General features: G+C 29.6%; 4 protein-coding genes across 4 annotated transcripts; all 4 read right to left on the bottom strand.

Moving 5' to 3' along the window:
- Positions 1-1235: 1235 nt before the first annotated feature.
- LOC114422300 (profilin-1-like) lies at positions 1236-2723 on the bottom strand. The gene is made up of 3 exons (XM_028388589.1): positions 2508-2723; positions 2296-2433; positions 1236-1666 (listed from the first exon to the last, which is right to left on the bottom strand). Exons 1-3 carry the CDS (start codon positions 2628-2630, stop codon positions 1532-1534), a joined length of 396 nt encoding a protein of 131 aa, XP_028244390.1. The 5' UTR covers positions 2631-2723; the 3' UTR covers positions 1236-1531.
- A 3756-nt stretch (positions 2724-6479) lies between these two features.
- LOC114421138 (profilin-1-like) lies at positions 6480-8509 on the bottom strand. The gene is made up of 3 exons (XM_028386949.1): positions 8228-8509; positions 7753-7890; positions 6480-6900 (listed from the first exon to the last, which is right to left on the bottom strand). Exons 1-3 carry the CDS (start codon positions 8348-8350, stop codon positions 6766-6768), a joined length of 396 nt encoding a protein of 131 aa, XP_028242750.1. The 5' UTR covers positions 8351-8509; the 3' UTR covers positions 6480-6765.
- Positions 8510-11647: 3138 nt separating this feature from the next.
- Positions 11648-13468, bottom strand: LOC114421432 (profilin-like). The gene is made up of 3 exons (XM_028387340.1): positions 13152-13468; positions 12440-12577; positions 11648-11941 (listed from the first exon to the last, which is right to left on the bottom strand). The coding sequence occupies exons 1-3, from the start codon at positions 13278-13280 to the stop codon at positions 11807-11809; spliced, it is 402 nt and encodes a 133-aa protein (XP_028243141.1). The 5' UTR covers positions 13281-13468; the 3' UTR covers positions 11648-11806.
- Positions 13469-14550: 1082 nt separating this feature from the next.
- On the bottom strand, positions 14551-17624 carry LOC114421582 (derlin-1-like). Its single transcript, XM_028387586.1, has 7 exons — positions 17463-17624; positions 17001-17136; positions 16174-16247; positions 15982-16075; positions 15582-15710; positions 15308-15468; positions 14551-14997 (listed from the first exon to the last, which is right to left on the bottom strand). The coding sequence occupies exons 1-7, from the start codon at positions 17477-17479 to the stop codon at positions 14868-14870; spliced, it is 741 nt and encodes a 246-aa protein (XP_028243387.1). The 5' UTR covers positions 17480-17624; the 3' UTR covers positions 14551-14867.
- Between the last annotated feature and the right edge of the window lie 6150 nt (positions 17625-23774).

Here is a 23774-nt window from a genome sequence, read left to right as displayed (position 1 = left end):
GGAATAAGGTTGGTAAGGGTAAAGTTCAAGTCTATTTAAAGGGATAAACAAAAGTTCAAAGAAACAAATTTATATTTCAGAAGAATGTAGATTCAATTTTTGTTGTCAATTTGAAGACACGTTAGTAGATAATTTATAAGTACCTTTGGATTTTTCTTTGAGTCTTCAAGGAAGCTCCCACAATTAAACTCACCTAAACTTTCATATTTTAGAAAAATAAAAAAGTCTGTTTAAAGGTTCCACGAATTTGGTCTACAATCTTAATCACGTAAATATGAATGAATAAAAACATTTCAAAAAATATTTAACTGGTTTTAAAAAATTAAATTAGGCTGGCCAATACAAGCTAACCCACAAATCAAGTATTTTGATTTTCTTAATTTTAGTAGTTATATGAAGCGATTTATTTTGCCATGGTCGGCAGGTTTATACACACTCGTTGAATACAAGTTCATTTAAATGTAAACCTGTAGCGGGCTTAAGTAAACTGGGTCAAGCCAGTCTACATGTTTAACTTTAATGGGAAGACAATTTTTATTTTTATTTTTATTTTTTTAAAAATTCAAATAAAAATGTATATTTAGGAAAACAAACAATAAAATATAAGAAAATTAAGTTTTTGATATTTATTAATTTAGTTCTTTAATTTTAAAAAAATATTAATTTTAATAAATATTTATTAAAAAAATCAATCTACCTTTCCTTTCCCTCCAAAATTCAACTCACAAAACACATTTAAACAAGACATTGCATCGTTTGTGTCAATAGTCTTAACAACAAAACTAGATTTTAAAATGGAACACTACCAAGTATTTAAAATGGTTACTATGCTTTCTTTTTTTCGCTTAAAAAACAAGGTCATATCCAAGCCAAATTCCTCAACAACTTCAATAAGAATTGCCAATGCACAAACTCGTATTTAGGAACAAACCACGTAAGAATCCACTACACTTTCTTCTTACCTATACCAAAACCTCTAGCACAAAACAGATCACAATTCTCAGTATTGCACTTACTAGAGGTATGGAACAAGTTCCCTTGGATAAGTTTTAATGATAACAGCGATTCGGACATGATACAGGAAAATATTACTGATAACCTTACATACATGATCTCTACGTAGAACAATGTAGTTAATAACTTCGTTAACTAAAATAAAATTATTTGCATTCAGAGAAAAAGTAAAAGGAGTTAGGAGTACGGAGATATAAATATGAAGGATATCATCTGCCAGATAGATAAGAATCTGAAGAATTCTGATAAATGTGAGAAACATAATACCATAACATTAAAATTTTAAATCACTAATGTATACAGGGACCCCGCAAAGAAAAGTACAACGATAGAGAGTTATAGTCATAATTTCTCAAGCACCAAAACACTTTTTCTTGGCAACACGCACATGCCGTGACTTTTGATACCCACCCAACAATATTATTACACTGCAATCAAAGCATTACAGTCGAGGTCGATGCAAAAACTTGTACAGAAGCCAATGAAATATGCACGATAGCAAGACATAAATAGAGGATTAGAGACCCTGTTCAACGAGATAATCACCAAGCCTTTCCACTACCATGTTGCACTGACCCGGAGCCATTGGTTCGTCATAAATGCCAATGATCAAGGCCGCACCGGTCTTCTTCACAGTAACACCACCAGGACCCTAAATGATGGGGATAATTAAACACTGATATTACTTCTATAATGGCCAAGATATGCACTGAGAAGATATTTGCACTAACATGATCATCTTTCACTATTGAATAAAAAAAATTGAAAAAAAAAAGTTACTAAAAATTAAAATTGAAGGTAATGATTTTGCATCAGACGATTCCGGTACACAGTATTTAATTGTTGAGAGAATGCATATAATAATTACTCTGCACAGAGGTGTCTATGCACATAGGCATTTGATCGATATTGAAATGCAATTCTCAAACACATGGATGGATTCCGAAAATGAATTTTACATCAGATGGATTCCGAAAATGTGCAAAGGTTTAGAAAAGAGAGATATTTTGCTTATAAAATAATATGCAAGATACGGTTGCATAACTAAATTAGTGTATGTAAGTTCAATCCATGCTCATGTTACCCGAAAAAAAGAAAGAAATTTTGACTACATTATGGTGGTGAGAATTCACAATTATAAGGTTCCAAGTCAGTCTAGAGTTTATTGCAGGATTCTAATTCTATGAATCTATATATTGTAAAAAGAATAGAAAATGCATATCTTGTTGCAAGAGTCTAATTCTACGTATTACAAATGATAAGATAGAGAGTAGTAGTTACCTTCTTGCCTCGAATGACGGCACCAGGCTCGCCCTGGATGACCATGTATTTGGTGGCAGCGAGAAACAATCCAGTTGGAGCAAGTGATCCAGGCTCGTTAAAGTCATTCATGATAGCAGTTATTTCCTCAGCTTTGAACTACACCAAAATCAAACATAGTTGCACAGTATATAATCAACACTCTCAGGGATCGGCGAATCTAGAAGCGTTACCTGAGGGAAGTTGGCGCTCTGAGCCCAAACGCTGCCGTCGTGGCCGATAATAGCGGCGTGAGTGAGGTGGTTACCTTCGATTTCACACAGCAGGTGATCATCCACGTACGCTTGCCACGACATGATTCAGATTTTCTGATCGGAAAATCAACTGCTTCTCAGCTGCGTTCATATTACGCAACTATCTCTGCCTATAAATCCCTGTACACTGTACAGGAATCTCCTTTTCATTGTCCTATTTTCGCTCATTAAATACAAAAATGTGACATTATTAATTTAAACAACATTTCTTGCAAAAAATTACTTTTTCTTTATAATTTTAAATATTTATATTTTACCAAAAATGGAAATAAGTAATATAAAATTCACCAAAAAATAAACCGTGTAATCTCAAAACAATAATTTAAAGAAAAAGCTTAGTAGTGGCCACTGGCCAGCAATGGAATTGCCACTGTTGTGGCAGAGAATAACAAAAGAAACATGATAGGCGGTGAATGTAAAAAAATAAGAAAATGTTAAGTTTCTGAAATAATAATTGAAGAAACATATGGAAAAATTAACAATCGAAACGAAAAAAAAATGCGAAATAATATTTAAGAAACATTAAAAATTATTCAAAGATTAAATTAATCAGTAAGTTCTGAATTATTTGAGAATTTTTAATTTGATCTTTAAATTATAAAAAAAAAATATAATTAGGTTCTTCATCTTATAATTTTTTTATAAAAAAAATTAAATAATCATTTTTAAACTAATTCAAAGGATTTGATTATAAAAAACAATACAAGAGCAAGGCTCAATTATATAAATTTAGGAACCTATTTTAAAAAATCAAATTATTTGAGATGTGCTGATTACATTAATCTTATTAAAATAAACTATTTTTCTTAATAATTTTATTTAAGTTAAATAATATTTTAGTGAATAAAATATTTTTTCATGTAAGTTAAAAGTATTGGCAATAAAGTTCACATTAATCGAATCGAGACTCAAATGTGTTTGACAGTTTCAAAGTTAAAAAAGAAAAGGTTATCATTTTCTTTCCTTAAAAGGTTCAATGTCGCTTCACTTCCAATATTTTTTGTCTTTTCTCTTTACGGTTCCTTCCTTTTTCAAATAGCGACGTTCTATTATTTGCTGCCAGTAATTATCACTATCATTTACCGCGTTTGTACAATAATTTTTGGGTTTAAACCACACGATTTTTCTAACGAAAACAATCTTATTTCAACTAAATAAGAGGTCAATGTACAACAGATATATATATTTGAATGTATAATATTACATTTAACTTTGGTTAAATTAAAACAAGTTTATGTTAGATTATCCACGCGCTCCATGATATATTTGTATTATAATTCTAAGGCATAATTCCATTAAAAAAATTCCAAGGTGACTAAAGATTCATAAACACGAATACAAATATTCATACCTTAAGATTTTTATTTTAAGAGCGTTTAGTAGAGGAATTTTTTTTTTCATATTCAGGAATTGATTTTTGGGATTCATAAATTCTGAAAATTATAATTCTAAAAATGACTAAAATTTATTTGGTTGATCATAAATATATATTTTTACTGAAAATCATTAATATTCTTGAAAATGTTTCCATGTTTGCTTCCAATATATACACGTCAAATTTCATACAAAATAATTATAATTATATGTAAAATCATTACTCACATTAATAATTTCTTAAAACATAAAATATCTCTCCAACATGTCATCTATAATTGAAACTACAATAAATTTTTTAACAAATTTTATTTCAATATATACTAACATATAGTCCATAAGAAATTCATCCTTCTTTTTGTTGCAGAGTGTAGTATTGATTTATAGCTCAAAAGGATATATATATATATATATATATATATATATATATAAAGCTGTAGAAACAAAATTGTAAGAATAAATGTTATTATTCTATATAAAAGAAGATAAACATGTGATTGTCTAGTTTTTGTCAACCGATGACATAAACCAGAAATAATTTCCAATTGTATTGTTTTGCTTTGAACCTTGATGATTAATTATGATAATGATTCCCCTTAACATAAAGATTGTTGTTTACATTCTGTTTATTTAGAAAACTATTTATACTTGGGGGGCTTATTACTTATCATCTTATTATTTCTGATTAAAATTGCTTTTTATTTTTCAATTTCAATTCGAATGCTTCTCTCCATCAATTCCCATTATCTAATACTAGTAGTAGGAGGTTCGAGGGCTTTGGAAGGGGAGACCACTTTAGGATCTTGCAAGCAATAAGTATTGTCTCTCTTGACTTTAATGATTGAGCTGTTAAGCCCACCTGACTCACTTAACTCTACCCGTGTGTGGAATAAAAGAACGATATATTTATTTCCTCTGAATTACAGCTATTCAATATCAAACACATTTTAGTTACAAAAAATGTATGTACTATATACGCTAAGGTACATTTATTAAATAAATTGTCAACCCACCCAAACAGCAAGCATAGGGCGGGTAAAGTTTTGACCCGTTTAACTGCGGGACTACCCGAAACCTAATAACATGACAAATTAAATAAATCATTTTAAAAAGTTTTAACTAAATAATTTTTGGAGAAAAAGGGTCATTGTTCGCTGGAAACTGTCCACATGGACCACCTCAACTAAGAAAGTCCCAACCCGAACAAGCTTGGATTCGGGAACATCCATCGCTTTCTTTTCTTCATATGCCATAACGTCGAGCACAAAACAGACCACAATCCTCCACATTGCAATTTCCAAAGGTATGAACAAGTTCACTTGGTTATCATCTTCAAGCAATAATGATAATAGAGATTCCCACACCTTACATACATGATCTGCCATGCAGTACAATGAATGAATGACGGTGTCTGAATGTCTAAGAGCATCTTTTTGGAAGATGTTAAGATGAGATCTTGAGTTCAAGATTTGATCTGGTATCTTTTACTAAAGAGAGACATGGGATCATAGAGGATGAGGTCTTAACAGATTTTTTACCGTCTCTCTTCCTAACAGATTCTGAGGAAAGGAATAGAAATGAAAAAGGAAGAAGAGAATGAACTCCAAAATCCACATCAAACAATAAACAACAACAGCAACATATCACAGTTGAAAAACAAGAAAGTAAATAAATCCAATTACAAAATAATAAATACAAGAACAAATAAAAATGGAATCTTGTGAACATTGAGGTTCGTGGAGGGCATTGTGGAGCACAGCAGAGGTGGAGTGTGGTGGTGCCGCACGCTGCAGAGGAGGAGATTGGTGGCGCTGTGTGCCGTGCAGAGGTGGAGGTTGAGGGAGGGAAAGGGAAGGGCGGAGAGAAAATGGATTCTTGAAGAATATTATACACAATGATAACATTGATGTTAATTATGATGATGTAGATCAAGAAATTTTGTTTATGCATGTTATAATATTAGCTACTTAATTTTAATTTTAATATTAGTTATTTAATAATTAAAATATTTATAAATAATTACTTAAATTTAATTTAAAAATAATTGATAAAATATATTTAAGTGAAATTTATTATAAAATCCACAAAAAGTGACTCATTTAAATCTACCATTAGAAGGAAAAAATTAATTCAAATATGATCTTATAAGACCAACCAAAAAGTAATTTAAGATATTAAAATGAAATCCATCATTAAAAATGCTCTAATAAGTCAAACCAAGTTTGATTGTTGAAGGATTTCTAACGGCGGTTTCTTAAAGCAAAAGAATTTTGTTTTCACCAAACCCAAAGTGGGTGTTTGGATCCCAAACACGTAGATTCAGTATGTGAAAATCTGATGCAGTAACTTCAGCCTTGACGTGAGAATAAGGCCTGATTTTTACAGGCTAGACGCTCAACCAAACACACTATTATAAAAGAGCTTTAATGCATAAGTTCAACTGAGAAAATTATTTGCATCGGGGAAAAAGGGGGGCCGGAAGGAATACGGAAGTATAAATATGAAGGCTTTCTGCCAGATAGAATAAGCAAACTTTTGATAAATATGCCAACCATTATAACATAGCATTAAAATTTTAAAACCACTGTAATGTATACAGGTACCCCACTAAAAAAGTACAAAGATAGAGATTATAGTCATCATTTCTCAAGCATCAAACACTTTCTTCACTACACGCAGATCCCGTGACTTTTCATACTCACAAGATTATTACACTGCAATCAAAGCATTCCAGTCCAGGTCGATGCAAAAACTTGTACAGAAGCCAATGAAATATGCACGATAACAAGACATAAAGCAAAGATTAGAGACCCTGATCAATGAGGTAATCGCCAAGCCTTTCAACTACCATGTTGCATTGACCTGGAGTCATTGGTTCATCATAAATGCCAATGATCAAGGCCGCACCGGTCTTCTTCACAGTAACACCACCAGGACCCTGGATAATAAAGATAAAGACTGATATTACAACCATAATGGTCAAAATATGCACTTAGATACTGTGCAAGAAACACAACTGTTATATGTTCAGCTTTACCATTGAATCAAAGAATTTGAAAGGAATTATTAATTAAGATTAAAATTGAAGGTAACAATTTACCCAAGACAACCCCGGTATTTAATTGTTGAGACTTGAGAAGATGCATACAATAATTACTCTGCACAAAGGTGTCGTCTATGTATATTTGCATTTGCTACGCAATCCACAAACACATGGATGATGGATGGATTCCAAAATGTGCAAAGGTTTAGATAAATCATATGCAATATACAGGTGCATAATTAAATTACTGCAGTATACCTGCAATCTCCACCCCAAGTTCATGTTGCCCTTGACATCAACCCCAAAAAAAGGGCTGTAATTTTTTTCAATTGATTGTAGCACAGACAATGCTTTATTGCGTGATTCTAAAACTAATAATAATTTGAAATGCATATCTTCACAGATACTGTATCATCACATGAGTATATCAATTAGTAATATCGCATATTTGGATTCACATTGATGATCCAATATGACATTCAAATACCAACTTTCGTAGTTTTAGATAAATGTTCACATGTTTAGTTCCATGTTGAGTTATTGATTTTGGATTCAGAACCAGTTTGCATTAGATCAAAAAATTTATACTGAGTTTTACTACTGAATAAAATCATCCAAATATATATCATATCATTTCAGAATCAACTATGCAAATGCCCACCAAAACACACGTACTATGACACACAACACTACACAATCTGCAAATCCATGATCAGAATTCAAGCAAAGATCAGAAACAGTGGTTACCTTCTTCCCTCGAATGACAGCACCAGGCTCACCCTGGATGACCATGTATTTGGTGCCACCGATATACAATCCAGTTGGAGCAAGTGATCCAGGCTCATTAAAGTCATTATTGATGGCAGTTATTTCCTCAGGTTTGAACTGAATAAAAATCAATACATTAGAACAGATCAAGAAAAACAAAAAACAGATCCGTTACCATTGTTGCTGGCAAGTGGCAAGTACATAATCATAATCATCACAACTAATAATCTGCTTTTGTTGTTAATTAGTTAATTGTTAATTATCGGAGAAGATGAAGATGCAGTGAACTTCCATTGCTGATTGAGAAACAAGCCACAAGTTGAGAACTATTGTGCATGTTGAATATCCATAACAAGTGAGCATAGATCGGCGAATCTAGAAGCTTCCCTAAGGAAATAACAATAAATCGCGATCCGATTGGGAAAAAAGAGTTAAAGGAAAATGGAAAGCTTACCTGAGGGAAGTTGGTGCTCTGAGCCCAAACGCTTCCGTCTTGGCCGATGATAGCGGCGTGAGTGAGGTGGTTACCTTCGATTTCACACAGTAGGTGATCATCCACATACGCTTGCCACGACATAACTGAGAATTTCAGAGTGTTTGGCTACGAAGAAAATGGGTGAGGATTTTCTTTTCTTGGCTGCGTTGATTCCACGGAGCTATATGCCCCTATATAAATCGGTGTAACCGCGTTGAAATTACGCAAAGGCCCTCTACATTACCCTATTTTCGCTGTTCCTGGCTGGCAGATAAGAAAAGAGAGAAATAAATAAATAAAGATATGATTTTATAACTTTTATCATTATTTTTTCTATAAAAAAAAAATTACTAATAAATATGCGATTTGGAATGAGAAAGAAAAAGAAAAAGGTGTGAGGTCATTGAAGGGTAAACTTTCTCCTTTTCCTTTTTGAAATAGCGACGTGCTAATTCTAATATTTATCTCCTATGATTTGTCGTGTTTGGCGTAAAACACATAAACTCCAATCAAAATATATCCATACGTTAAGATTTTCACTTTTATGTGTGCTTCGGATTAAATTTGAAGAGTTGTAATTGTTTTGACATAGTGTTTGACTTTGAATGGAAATTTTACACAAAAGGACCCGGCAACTACTAAAATCCTAAAACAATTAATTATTTTAACTGCTTTTTGACATGATGTATTATTATACATAAAATGTGTTTAGATAAATTTTTAAATATTTTACGGTGTAATTACTTATTTGTGGAAGTTATTCTTTTCTTTATGGAAGTTTTTTTTTTTTACCTTCGAATGGAAGTATTAAAACTATTTTAAATTTTCTTCTAAAAACTTTTAAATTGCTAAAAAAATAACTTAGTTAAAAAAACTTTAACAAAAAAAAAAACTCATTCATATGAGAAATATGAAAAAAAATGAGATTTCAATTAATAATTAATTGTGAGCAATTAAATCATTTGAAGAATTAGTTAATTCAAAATCTTTGAGATTTATATGTGTTTTCTTACGAATATCTATCACAATCCAAAAAAAAAAAAAAGGAAACACCGCTTTTAGAAATCTAAAAATTAGTTTTTTATAAGACGTCTATAAATTAGTTGAGCTTTACTGGAAAAAAAAACATCTTTTAACAATTAAAGTGGGATGATTTCATTATTTCTTTTGATTTTAGGAGAATATTTTAAAATATATGTATAGAAATATTAAAGAGAAAACTGAATGGTATATCAACTCTTTAATTTTTAAATAATAAAAGTTATAGAAAATATAGTACAAAAATGGTTCACCAAAAAAATATATAGTAAAAATATTGCTGCGTGTCATCTAAAATAAGAGCAACTTATAGGGGGAAATAGAGTTCCTCAGTATTTCTTTAAAGAGAAAATAGAATAAAAAACAGGAAAAAAAAACATAAAAAAGGTTTTAAAATTTTAAGTTTTTATTTTATTTTCCCGTCAATCAAATTAAAAACAACTTAATGCAAATATATGTCTTCTTTTAATCAATTCATATATTCCATAAAAGCTCATAAATTATCTTACATTTTTATTTTTCTCTCTCTCTTTCTCATGCTTTTTCTCTTTCATTTTGTAACTCTTTTTACTTCTTTTTGAGCTAGTAAATCTAGAGAAAGGGAAGAGAGGGATGAAAAAAAAAGAGCCTAAATTAGATATTCCAGCATTCTTTTAGTTTCTTTTTTATTTATACAAACGTTTGGTCCCTCTTTTTATTTTTTTTAAGTTACATTTGATCCCTCTTTAAGAAGGAATGAATCATATATTTATATATATATATATATATATATATATATATATATATATATATATATATATAAGAGAAGAAGAAAATTAAAATTTCCTTCCACATTTTTTTTACTTTGCTTCCAAATTGTAAAGGTAGGTGAAAATATTTTATAAAATTAAAATACCAAAATGTCCTTGTAATTTTTTATCAAGGATATTTCTGTAATTTTATGTACATAATTTCCTCCTTATTCCCAATTTGATTAACAAAAAGAAATAAAAAGTTTAAACTTTCATTCCTTTCATTTTCTTTTATACCAAATAACTTATGAGTTTAATGATTATGATAATTTTATACTATAATTTAATTATAAATTATTATTGATATTATTTTTAAAGTAATTATATAAAGCTGTTTTATACTCTCATTATACAACCTACTTTTTCTTACCTTAAAAAATCAACATATTTTTTACTCTTTTTCTTTTATTTCACTCTCTTATATGAATCAAATATATATATCTTTATTTATGTGAATCACACCTAAAAAAATATATCTAATGTTATATATCACAAACGAAAAAAAAATGCCTCCTTTTGATAATTGATATCAAGATTTGTTTGTTAAGGTATACAGAAAATAGGGGTAAAAAACAAAATTTTGATATTTAAGTTGAATATAAAGTAAAAGAAAGAAAAAATTGAATTTTATTTCTAAAAGTCATTTGTCCCTTTTGTTATCTAAGTTTTTTCCCTCTCTACTTTCATTTGAACCAAACATATCATAAAAAAAATTAATCTACCAAGAAATAAAAAAAAAGCACCCTAATCCGATTTTCTAAGATAATTTGCAAACTAATTTTTATATTCATTCCATATTCTATCTTGTTTTTAGAGAGAGACGGTTGGTTCTAATTGTAAATTTTAGGTTATCTATTTATTTTAGTAATATATTCTTTTATTATGGTCCTTATAAATAGTTTTTTTTAAAGAAATTATAAAATTTCTTTTTAGATTATTATATTTTTTTATTGAGTAAAGTTCTTGTAATAAAGATGTCCATATTTAGCTTCCAAATAATTCAAGCAAATTTATCTCCTGTGTATGGACGAATCTATAAAGATATTAAAGGGAAGTCAATTCATTTCTCGCTCACAATTATTTAATAAATAATAAATTTTATAAAAATAATTACTATTAATTTTATAAATAAAATTAGAAATATGAACCACTACCAAAAATAAATAAATTAAGCAAACATTCTATATATAAAGGGTCTTCACTCCCGAGGAGGGGACCTACCCTTGGCCCCCTAGAGTCACTACTCTTATGATGCTTGTTCAAAACTAATTAAATAATGTTTGAAACCAAGGTGGCACAAGCTATGACTGAGGAAATTTGAAGCCGGGGGAGGAAGACAACAAGTTAGTCACTCATTTCCTCATCCCAATAAAAATAAGTACTTCTAGCAACATAGAAAAACAATTTTAGCATTTTGTTAACAATTTGTTGTTCTGATTTTCTTTCCCCATATGTTGTATGCATATGTTATTTTACCACCAACTTAAGAAGTAAGAAAAGGCAAATATTTTAAGAAAGAGCCGGATGAGTATTTAAAGGCATAAAGGGAAATGAAACTTAATCCAAACAACAACAAACAATTGCTTAATTCTCGTATGGTTATTGTCTGCAACAACTCCCAATTTAGGGTTGATATATAGTAGATACAATTAAAAAATATGAAAATAACAAAAGTATAGTATCCAAGAAACAAAAATGTTCCAAACATGATATATAAATCTAGCTAGGTCTAAAGACCTTGTTCAATGAGGTAATCTCCCAACCTCTCAACAACCATGTTGCATTGTCCAGGAGTCACAGGTTCCTCATAAATACCAAAAACTAAAGCTTGACCAGTTTTCTTTATGGTGATGCCTCCAGATCCCTACCAAAACAAACCAAAGATATTAGTTCCCTTAAACTTCAAAAATAATCCAAACTAAACATAAAATTCTACTCATCCAAATCAACTGTAACATAAATGTATAAAAAAGATTTAAGTCCTTTAAAGTGAGCAAGCGAGTAAAGTAAGAAAATTAGGGTATATAACTTTTTATTTTAAAAACGACTAGTTTTACAAGTTATTTTATTTTGTATTAAGGAGTAGTGTGCACCTTACAATCATACTTTACACATTTGTTAAAAAAAGGACACATTTATGTAAACAAATTATATTTATGGTGTTCAATACATAAATTTATTTTGGAGTCTTGGAAGTACATTTGAAACCTTGAGTATAGGTAGAAGTAAAGAAAAAAAACACATTAAATTTTTGCACATGAAAGTCCAATTATCAATAAAACGTACAATCATATATTAAAATATTTATAAAAACTCAGAGATAACAAGAAAATTACAAGTGTAAGATGGCATGACGTGATACCTTCTTTCCACGAATGACAGCTCCTGACTCTCCTTGGATGACCATGTATTTGGTTCCTGCAAGGTGCAAACCTGTAGGAGCAAGATAACCCGGTTCATCGAAATCTTTCATGATATCAGTGATTTCTTGAGATTTAATCTGCAGAAGAAGTAATAGATGAAAATGTTGTCGCAAGATAAAAAATAATGTTATATATATCAAAGAAGAGTAATGTTTGATTCACTTCATTTTGCTTTTTATTATATCCTATGTTACATGTAATATAGGGTAAAAGGAGAAGGAAATAAAAGGTTTTCTTACAATGGTTATTAAAAGAAGTATAATAATCAAGAATATGTAAAAAAAATCATCACACGTCAAATAAAAAGAAAGAAGAATGACAATAGAATACTTTTTAATACATTCTTTTAACATACAATTGAAATTTATTGAGACTCACAATAATATGAAGAAAAATTACTAAATAAGAGGTGAAAATTATGTCAATTTATGAGCATCAATTTTTTTAAACTAATTCTAAAGAGTGTGATTGCAACTTGCAAGTAGTAACTGTTAGATAAAAATAAAGCTAGAAGATACAACTAATAGCTTTTACTGAGATGAAAAAATTCACATCAAATTTGTCTCTAGACAAGGTTGGATATAATTATAGGCAGATCAACGAATGGATCCTGGTAGAATGAGCAAATAAAATGAAATGAAAAGTTATTACCTGAGGAAAAGAAGAGCTTTGAGCCCAAACAGAGCCATCATGGCCGATGATGGCAGCATCGGAGAGATGGTGGCCTGTGCCATCAATATCACACATCAAATGATCATCAACATAAGTTTGCCACGACATCTTGTTCTGTGTTTCTTCTTCTTAATTGTGGTGCTAGTATTGTGTTGTGTTGTGTTGTGATGCGTTTTGTATTTATCAACTTCAAATTTAGTTTTAAATAAGGGTTGGATCATGGATGAAGGGTGATGCCTCGCTTTACCATTTCTTTACCTCCATTCAAGTCTTGCCACCCATTCACATTCTCCTTCATTCTAGGATCTAACTCTCTCTATTTTCGTATTCCTATTCCTTTATGTCCACAAATAGATTAGAGATAGTTAATTCATCAACTGAATTACTCATCATCATTATTATTATTATTTAAAGTAAATTAATATGTTCATAAATAATTAAAGAATAAAATGCTACGAAGTTTATATTATGCCATGCAAAACAAATATTAAGATATGTGAATTTAATGTAGTGGTTCAAGTTATATTTCATTTGGACACGAGTTGTGATATTTATTTGTTTTTAATATGATGTTCCAATACCTTAAGTTAAGTATTTAAATGTTTTAAGTATTTCATATGAAAAGAGAAGTAAGCTTAAATGATTTTAATTTTATTTAAAGAATTAAGCAAAGACAAATATAAACAAATAAAAAATAAACAATGTAAATAGATGTCTTGATTTTTATTGGTAAGAAGAAAGAGAATAAAGACGATGAACTTCAATATTTTATGTGATAAGATCTTATGTTAATATTAAGAAATAAGAATGTAAAATGGGTCAACCCAATCCAACCTCTCAGTAATCCACCAGAAAACGGGTTGTGTTGAACTTATATTAAAAACTCATTAATAAATTATAAGATTTTTATTTAGATTTAAGGTAATGCATAGTATAACTGTTTTAAATTATTTTTAAATTATATTTTAAAGCATATTTTTAATCTTAATTTTGATGATTCAAGTCGGCCCAACGATTAATTTAGTCACAAGCGACCTGGGCACGAATCCAAAATTTAATCAAATTAAACTTATCAAACGGGTTATAGTTAATATAAACAACCTGTCATATAAAGTCTCTTTTTTTTTTTACCAATGACACATAAAGTCATAAACACTGATCCTATCACAAGTCCAGAGTTATGGCCCTAAATCACAGAAAGTGACTCACTGAAGACATTCATATCCCAATTTTAATAAAGAAAAGAAGCCTAACAAAATTTGGATATAGTTGAAACTTTTTTAAATAAAAAATACATGAAAATTCTATTAATTTAAACAAATGTAAAGTGCAAGTAAGAAGAGAGAAACCCCGTCAAAATTTTGAATATGCACCATTATGCTATCTGATCAAACTTTGCTTCATTTTTTAGCACTTGCACAGGGGCATGGATTCAGGAGTATTAAGAGTTTGAGGTGAAAACTGAAAACTACAGGGACTAGCTTTAATACCGAATACGAAAAAGTGTACATATCTAGAAAGAGAGGACAAAGTAATGAATTCAGAATCAACATTCGGCAATTAATTCATTGAAAACTATAAGGCTGTTCTCAAAAACAAAGTTCGATTTTCAAGGAACTGTCCAGCTTCATTTGTCAGTGGTGTCATGTCTATAACCAATAAGTGAAGATGAAACAGCTGATCAGGTAATTGCATCTATCCACCAAGTCGATAGGATCTTCCCCTGAAAGCAACTCCCGAACCCCTCTCTTGCTGAGGGTTATTAGCAGCCGGCCCACGGCTAATTGGTTGCACTCCAATTCTCCATCTTGCAATTAATTTATGTCTGGAAAATAACAGTTAAGGATGCAACAAAACTGGCTTCGAGTTTTTGGTCAAAAAGGAGTTAGAAATCATTGACTAAAGAATAAGAACACTGCTGTAGGTCCTGCCCCAACAATGCTGCAAAGAAGAATTGAGGAACAACCATCGAGTGTTTGGATGGAAGAGCTTGAAGAGGAAGTATAGGGTTTATGTTGGGTTCAGCTTCCCCAAAAAGTAAATAAATAAAGCTACATGAAAGTACAAACTAAAAATACTTAAAATGACAACAGTATACGCTTAACACCTTAAAGAACAGTAAACGAGAAGGATACACCCACATTGGAGTCTTCAAAATGTTCTTTCCACCTGCTAGTGGATGCAACACTGTAAAGAAGTAGTACAGATGTCCTGCAATGATACCTAAGAGGTCAGGTATAAGAGGCGATCCAAAAATAACATCCAAAGCCAGCATCGCCCATGGAAGATAGAAGGCCTGGGGAAAAAAAATAAGAAAAGGGTCCTATCAGACAATGAAAGATATACCTCATAGAGCTCCTGTAACAGATGCATAAGAACAAGACTAACTTACAGAAGATTGAAACATACCTTAAGTGCAACAAGCCCGTATATGTTGATTTGGGCATTTGGAAATTCTCTACTCCAAACATAAAGGAGCATAAAAACAAGTGGTACTGCCAAAAATGGGGACCAAAATATGGGGATAGCAGACAAAACCTATAATTGAGGAAATAAGATTGCAAAGAAAGAAATAGAAGTCAGGACACTAAGTTATAAATGAAACTACAAAGAAAGCAACTAGGAATGGAAAAATGGAGATAGTTTAATTTTAATAACGATTAAACACTTGATAATTTATCAGAACTTTGTCTCACCAAACCAGAACCACTAGAATAGATTCTACAAAATAAAGCTGCCACCATTTTGAAGGAAAATTGTTATATAAATAATCATAAGATGAAAAAGAAATGTAGATGATCACACATACCAATAGTGCAAAGGCACCAAATATCATCATCCACAAGAAATCAGCAGTCCGTCGATCAAATGGTCCTTTCTCAAGTTGGACACCATACCTTACTCTGTAGAATTTAAGAATTAATTCATTTATATAAACTTCTTGTTCAATATGCAAGAAAGCAGAGATTGTTGTTGCATACATTATCCTTGAATTACTTACATCATTAGGAGACGGATCCCAAAATTGATAGAGAATGGTCCAAGGAAAAATAAGTTTGTGAACAACCTCCAAACCTACAGATGATGTGAAGTTACAAAAGATTTACTAAACAGTTCAACTCAAAAAGAAAACACTAAATATTACACAAGGTTGTCAACAGCAAGTAAGCTTAAGGGAAATCATAAAATTCAGCAACAAAACTCTAATTTACTACTTATTAGTCAATTAGTCAAAAAGTCTCCCCTAACAATCTGCATCCTGTCGGTTACCAAAGGATTAAATCCTTGCCTGCTTAATGGAGCAGTGTAGTGAACAGTATCCACAGTGCCTCATTTACTTCTCCATATGTATCAGAAAATGTAGCCAAAAGTGATGCTATTGATTAGATAGAAATTTTCTACAGCAGTCTATAAAGTAGAGAGCATCTCTATGCAGCCCAAACAATCATTCGATACACATAAAAATAAAATAAAAAATGGATTGTTGACCTCAAAATTACATATATATGTAGCAAATAATATGATATACAAACAATCACGAAAATCTAGAATAATCTGGTTGGCAATTGGAGGGTAGTCTTTGGCTGAAAATCGGGTTATGTTACAAACAGTTCAGAGTAAAAATTTGGCTAATAACGTTTCTTATAATTTGGCAAATAACAAACACAAAAAGATCCTCAATCTGTCTTATAAATAAAAATTCTCCACATCAAAGACAAGCAGATAGGGATATCAAAAGGGGAGCTTCGGAGAATGAATGCAATACTTTGCAAAAGCATCAACGGCATATTTCTCATTTTTCTGATACTGATATGATGGAATTCTCACCTGAAAACCGTAGAACACTTTATCGTAGAATAGTGCAATGTAAGCTGGATGATATAATCCAAGATGGTAAGTTGCGGTAGCCAACAGGCAAACGGTGCCATATGCCTTCGTTATTGGCGGAAGAGAGTGATAAAACCTGAAAGCATGCAAATTTTGAAGCATTAAACAAAGGAATTGAAACAATTATAAAATGAACACCTAATCCCAGTATATTAATGAATGGAAACTGGTAATAACACGGTTAACTGATTACTTCTGTCACTACTGAAGCTGGAAAGCGCTCAAATTAGGTTTGGGAAAAGAGAAAACGTTCATACAAAAAACCTCTTCATCGACTTAAAATTGGTTATAATTAGACAGGAAAAGTTCGATAGGTCAAATTAATTATAATTAAAGAGATTCATCAACATTATATTTATTTGGACAATGATAAAAAGAAAAATGAAGGATCAAGAGAATTACTCCGCGGGAGAAGACATTGCTTACTGAGGAAGATAATGAAAAAAAACCAAAACCCTGATTCCAGTTAAGAATTCAGAATTTCAGATCTTCCTTGTAAAATCGTCTCCGTCTCCCTCAGACCCAGAAGCTTCCGTCCACCCTCCTCTCACGTGACCGCCGAAACCCGCAATGGCCCAATTTTATGTGGGCCGTTTTAAGACTACCACTTTCAATGGTACTTGCGTTTTACACCCATTCCCCCCTTTTTATGTTTTAATTGCCCATTATAACTCTTTTTTTAAAGAGATACACCCCTTAAAACTCCTTTTTGTTTTCTGGAAATATCTTTCTAGAATAAACATATATTACTCCATAAATGTATTTCTGGAACTATGTATTTATAGTTCTTGAAATACATTTCTAAAATAAGTATATATGTTATTTTGAAAAGACATTCTTGTATTAAAAAATGAACACTTATCTTAAATCTCATGTTTGTTAGTCTTATCTTTATCCTATCATTATTAATTTTTCAATCCTATTTAAAATCTTATTTTCATCCTATATTTATGTTTCTTAAAACCCTAATTTTGTACCTCATTCATTATATAATGATGTATATATTACATGTAACATTGCATATTTTTCTTCAAGTGGCATTGGGCAATTTTTTAAATGATTAGAGTATATAATTTTGGGGAGAGTTAGCAGCGCTCTCTAACGTACATTATTTTTTATTATTGCTTAATCTTTGTTGAAAATTACAATATTATAAGTAAAAAAAATGAAATTTACATAATTTTTTGAATTTCAATAAATTTTATTTAAACTAAAGGGTGTGTTTAAAGAATTGGGCTAGAGAATGTAATGTTAAACATTTCTCTGTGGCCCAATGGGCATCCATTATTGGTGCAATACACTAAATAAAACTAGGTCATTACATAAGGCGTGTTTTGAAGGATTACGAATGCTAATCATAGTTTTGCAATGGATTCAGTGCCACTGAAATGTCGTTGATTAAAGGAGTAGCATGCAAAGTAAAACAATGGTGGATTGGTGGGTCCAAGGAGAGGTGTTGTGTTGGACCCACACATGACTTATGAATCTTGAAGGGTTAAACCAAAGAGCAATGTGCAAAAATTTCAACCCAAAATAACCTGTCCATGGGAATGGGAAATTGTCACTGTAATGTATGTGCTTGCTATATAGCACCGCCCATACATTGATTCTCGACTTCTCGTATACGGTATACAAATCATTTATTCAAACCCTCGTTTTGGCATGCATTTAATAGTTGCGCTTGCTTGCAAGATATAGATAGGGGAGCTTTTCATGTCAAAGAGCTATTTCAATGATCAATATCTAAAATTAGTATTACTATTGATTAAAATTTATTTATATGCATGCCTAATATAATTTTTTTTATACTATTAACCCGATCAGAAATAATCGTTGTTGTAATTTTTAAAATAATTGTTACAAATTTAAATAAGTACATTATCACAATTTATGATTAAATAATAATATTAATTATTTTTATAATGTTAACACACATTTTATTTACTCTTTATGTTTAGTGAAGTTGTTTTATTATTATTTCCATTGAATTCAAACTCATCTTTAAAGAATATTAATTTGGTTAACCAGACAGACAAAGTAAGATACGGTTCGAATAAATAATGTATGCACTAATAAGATAACATCGAAATATATATTATTAATTATTAATTATTATGTAGGATAAATTTATTGATGTTTATAATAATTATTTTAAAAATTATATAAAAAATCATTTTTTTATTGATTGACAATATTATAAAACTATTATATGGCCGGTGCATGTCTCTTTTTTTGTTACAGTCTGCATATATATCCTCCAAGATAAATATGTTTTAGTTGAATATGATTATTTATGAATATCAATATTTTTCTATACTCGAGTCTTGAACTTGAAGTCAAAATTAAAATTAACTTAAAATAATCACACATTAATTGATTTACACAATTAATAATATTGATAATAAAAAATTTATTAAACTCATTACTCATGTGTTTTTTATTTTCTAAGTTCTATTTTTTAAAAAAAAAAAAAAACACTAAACTCAACTCAAACCAAACCAGCTTATTGGATTGGTTCATTTTAGATTAACATAAAAAATAAGTAATCCAAACTAATTAATTTTGATTGAATTAAATTTATGAGTTCAATATACATGCATCATCAATGTAAAGTTATTATATTATTAATCAATTAAAAAATATTTATTATATGTTATAAGATAATTATTGTAATATAATTATATTTACACTATCATTAGTTTCGTGCTTGATTTATATTGAATTTTTTGTGATGAAGGCGACCCCATTACAGCAAAGTGTGACCTGGACGGTGGAAATGAATTTGGGATGGGTTATTGTGTGCATGAAGATATTCATATATTTTGGTAGCGTAAAAAGGAAACAATTAACAAAGCGCTGAAAAGAGCCACACAACACGCTTGCCCCATTCTCAGTGACAGAGGCCCCCACAATTATTTGCAATGCAACACACTGCTCGCCTTCAATCAAAAACACAAAGTGCAAAAGTAATCATCAAAACAAAGAGATCAACTTAATTTTAATTTTAATTACACCCACATATAATTTATGTAATGGTTTTCTTCACAAATAATTCGACTGCTGGGACCTGGGAGTTATGTTAACACCATAATATTAATGATTTCAATGTAAACTAGTAAATCATGCTAATAATTTACCTCTGTTTCGATCAATTCTCTGTAAACATTAACGATAGAAGAAAATAAAGAAGTCAAATGAATTAATCATTTTTTTTATAAATTAAATCAACTTATGCATGTTAATTTTTATAGAATTTTCCATTTATTTTTTTCAGAACTGATGTTTATAAACTGATTATAACTTATAAAGTTAATTTATTTTACTTTCTTATTTTCTTCTTAAAAATTTATCCAATCATGTTCTCATTCTTTGTCGTTTAATTTGGATGAATTTCATTCAACTACCTAACAACTTAAAGACATGCTTGACTGTCAATCAATGCATATTATACGTGATACATTATGAGTAGTAGTTAACATGCGTCACTTCAGCCTAGGTTTAACTAATAATGAAAGCCAATAACTTGTTTCACTTGAAGAATATCCTAATTCTTTTTTTGGTTTGGATAAATTTAATTCAATTTCCTATCTACTTAAAAAGAAATTAATTCCAATAATAAAATCAATATTTGAATGTAATGTGTTATATGAATTGAATATAATTTATCTCTGTTGAAAATCTCACGTCGGGTGATTAACAAATATAATAAATGTTTATATAGCTGGATAAGTCATCCGTTTGTGAGCCGATTTTAAGAGGATCTTTCTTATGCTTTTGTTGCACAGTCTCCTTATAATAATAATATATAAAGATTACGTTATTGATAACCATCCCATATTGCCCCACTAAAGACGTGTGCATATGATACTGATCGGTTGGCTGAGGCTGACTACCTGGGGTCTGAGGTAGAGTACAATTTTTATTTTAAATTTTGTTGACTAGTAAAGATATTTATTTTAGGAGATCGACTAGTAAAGAATTTAGTTTTCAAACAAAAAAAATATATTGTATTTCATTAAAAGAGAAAGAGCAAAGTAGGTTGCCTGCAATTTATTTTAAAGTAATAATAATGAATAGAAGATACAGGATCTGAATTGGTGGATTGGTTTGTGGTAAGATTAAGAAGAAAGTGATGAATGTAAGAGAAGAAATAAAGGTGGGCGGGGTGGGGACAAAAACAGCTTGGTTGAGGGTGTCATCCCGTTGTCACTGCAAAGAAGGAAGACCTGCTTCTCTGGCTGCACTTACACTTTCTGTTTCTTTCACCAAAATTTAAGACATTCATTTCAGCTAATAGTTTAGTTTCCTCTACATTTTTTCTTTTATATATTTTAGTCAAATTTCTTTATTTGCCGATGCTATATATCTTTCTTGTTTATATTTTGTTAAACTTTGAGTATTTGTTTATTCGCACAATATCAGAAGATTTATCATATTCTAAAATTTATATTTCTAAACTAATTAAAATGAAAATGAAAAATATGTGATTAGACTCATTTTCTCGTACCCTCCTGACAAAAGAAAAAAAAAATATATACATATATGTGGAACTTGGTTGGTGTATCTTAATAATACCATTGTTCAATTGGCTGCGTCAACTCTTTAATTTATATGGATGTTCTGTCGATAATGAAGAATCACGGGGTGACTTGACTCTCGAAAAATAAGTTAAGAATCACATACAGGTGACAATGCGCAAATGATTGATCCAGGCTGTGCTGGGCTCATCGGATCTCATATCTAACCAGATATCAAAGAAAGAATGTCATCAACTACAAAAAATAAAAAATAAACAAAATTCCTTTTATATTATTTTTTAATATTTTCTTCATTTCTTAAAAAGTATCATATTATCACACAATTAAATAAAGAGAGAATAAACTTTTCTCAACAGATACAAAAGTAGGTGTTAAAAAAGATTATGCAAAATAATTAGAGATAATTTAACTTATTAGAATTGGATGGGTAATTGAGAATTAATATTCAATACTAGTTTACACTTTACACAACTCTTATGTTAAGAATTCATTGGCGCCGTGGTTAACAGAAAAATTAATAATACATGAATAAATTCCTAAGCTACGTGTATTGACAAATTATATATGTATTGTAGGGGTAATGTGATGAATAGTTTTGGAATTACTGAATTAGTGATGTAATCAAGGTTTGTTTATGATTTTCAAAATGTTTAAAAAGAACATATTGCTTAAATTCAAAATTTTAATTAAGGTAAAAAGTATTAAACACACTCTTTTAAATGTTTTAAATCATTTTAAGAAAACAAAAATATTATAATTTTTTAAAAATTAACATACTAAATATAAATTTCTATTTTACTTTTTTGTTTTCTTATCGGATACAATTAATGTATAAAATAGAAAATTAATATACACATATGAATAAAAAATTTATTAATTAAGATTTCATGAGATGGCAAAAGCCTTTAAGCCAGTAATACAATCACTATTTAAGAGGTCTAATTTTTCCACTATAAGATAATAAGTAATTATATGAATCTCATCTTCAAAATAAAATTATATAAATGTCATAGTAATGTAGATATTAAAAAAAATGTATTCATAAGTTAGAACACATTCAAGATAGAATGATAAATCTAAAAAAAAAAAGATAGAATAATAATTAAATTAAACTTTAGTCTAAAATGTTAAAGGGTTTTTTTACTGCTAAAATGTTAAAGGTTGATCTCAATAAAATTATGTTTGTTTTGGGTAAGGGAAGATTTAGAAAGAAAGGATTCAACAGAGATATTGTTTTTTTTTTATTATAGGGATTAGGGAAGAGAAGTTATAAAAATCTGTAGACCCCACTATATAGTATTTCCACTCACTCTCTCCATAAATTTGGACGGAAAGCACGTAAGAGGTGTAGCTTATATATTTTTTAAGAAAATACTACAGATTTACTTTAAAAACAACAAATAAATATTTTTAAAACAGAATCAATATTTTTTAATTAAAAAAATATCATAATTTTATATATATATATATATATATATATATATATATATATATATATAGTCCATTTATTTCCCTTTACTTTTTCATTCATTTAAACAAGTGATGCAATTTTTCTTTTTCTTTTTTATTCCTCCAAACAATTTTTTCTTTCTTTCTTTATTATCCGACACTTAATTATCCAAACATAACGGAATGACGTGAGAGAAAACTTTAGGTAGAAATAGACATGTAACTGTTTTATTTTAAAATGATAACATGTGAATATATGGTTGGGAATTGGGATAGGAAGAGCTGCTCCATGCTAAACTACCCAAGTGAGAATATAATTTTATAAACGATATTTTATTCAATATATTAAAAATATTAATAAAGGATCATTAAATATATTTTTAAATATTAATAATTAATTAAAATAAATTTATAATAAAATTTTGTTTTATTATAACAAAAAACTTATTTTCATTTCTTATTTAATGCATAAAACTTAAAAATCATTTTACAGTAATGAGACGATGATGAGAAGGAGAACGATCCTATCAGTTTACGAAAAATGGGAAGACCAATATAGAATATAGACCTTTGTCTATCCAACATTACCGATGCAAGTGGAATTAAGTTTAAATTCTTTAAGTAATGCAATGGAAATAAAACTTGTAAATAAAAGAATGTAGTTTAATGAAAGACTTTATTAAATACAAAGAAGATATTTTGTGTATACTTTATACAATGCTATTTT

This window comes from Glycine soja, chromosome 8, assembly GCF_004193775.1.
Source record: "Glycine soja cultivar W05 chromosome 8, ASM419377v2, whole genome shotgun sequence".
NCBI classification, from domain to species: Eukaryota; Viridiplantae; Streptophyta; class Magnoliopsida; order Fabales; family Fabaceae; genus Glycine; species Glycine soja.
This window is presented reverse-complemented; position numbering and strand designations above follow the sequence as displayed.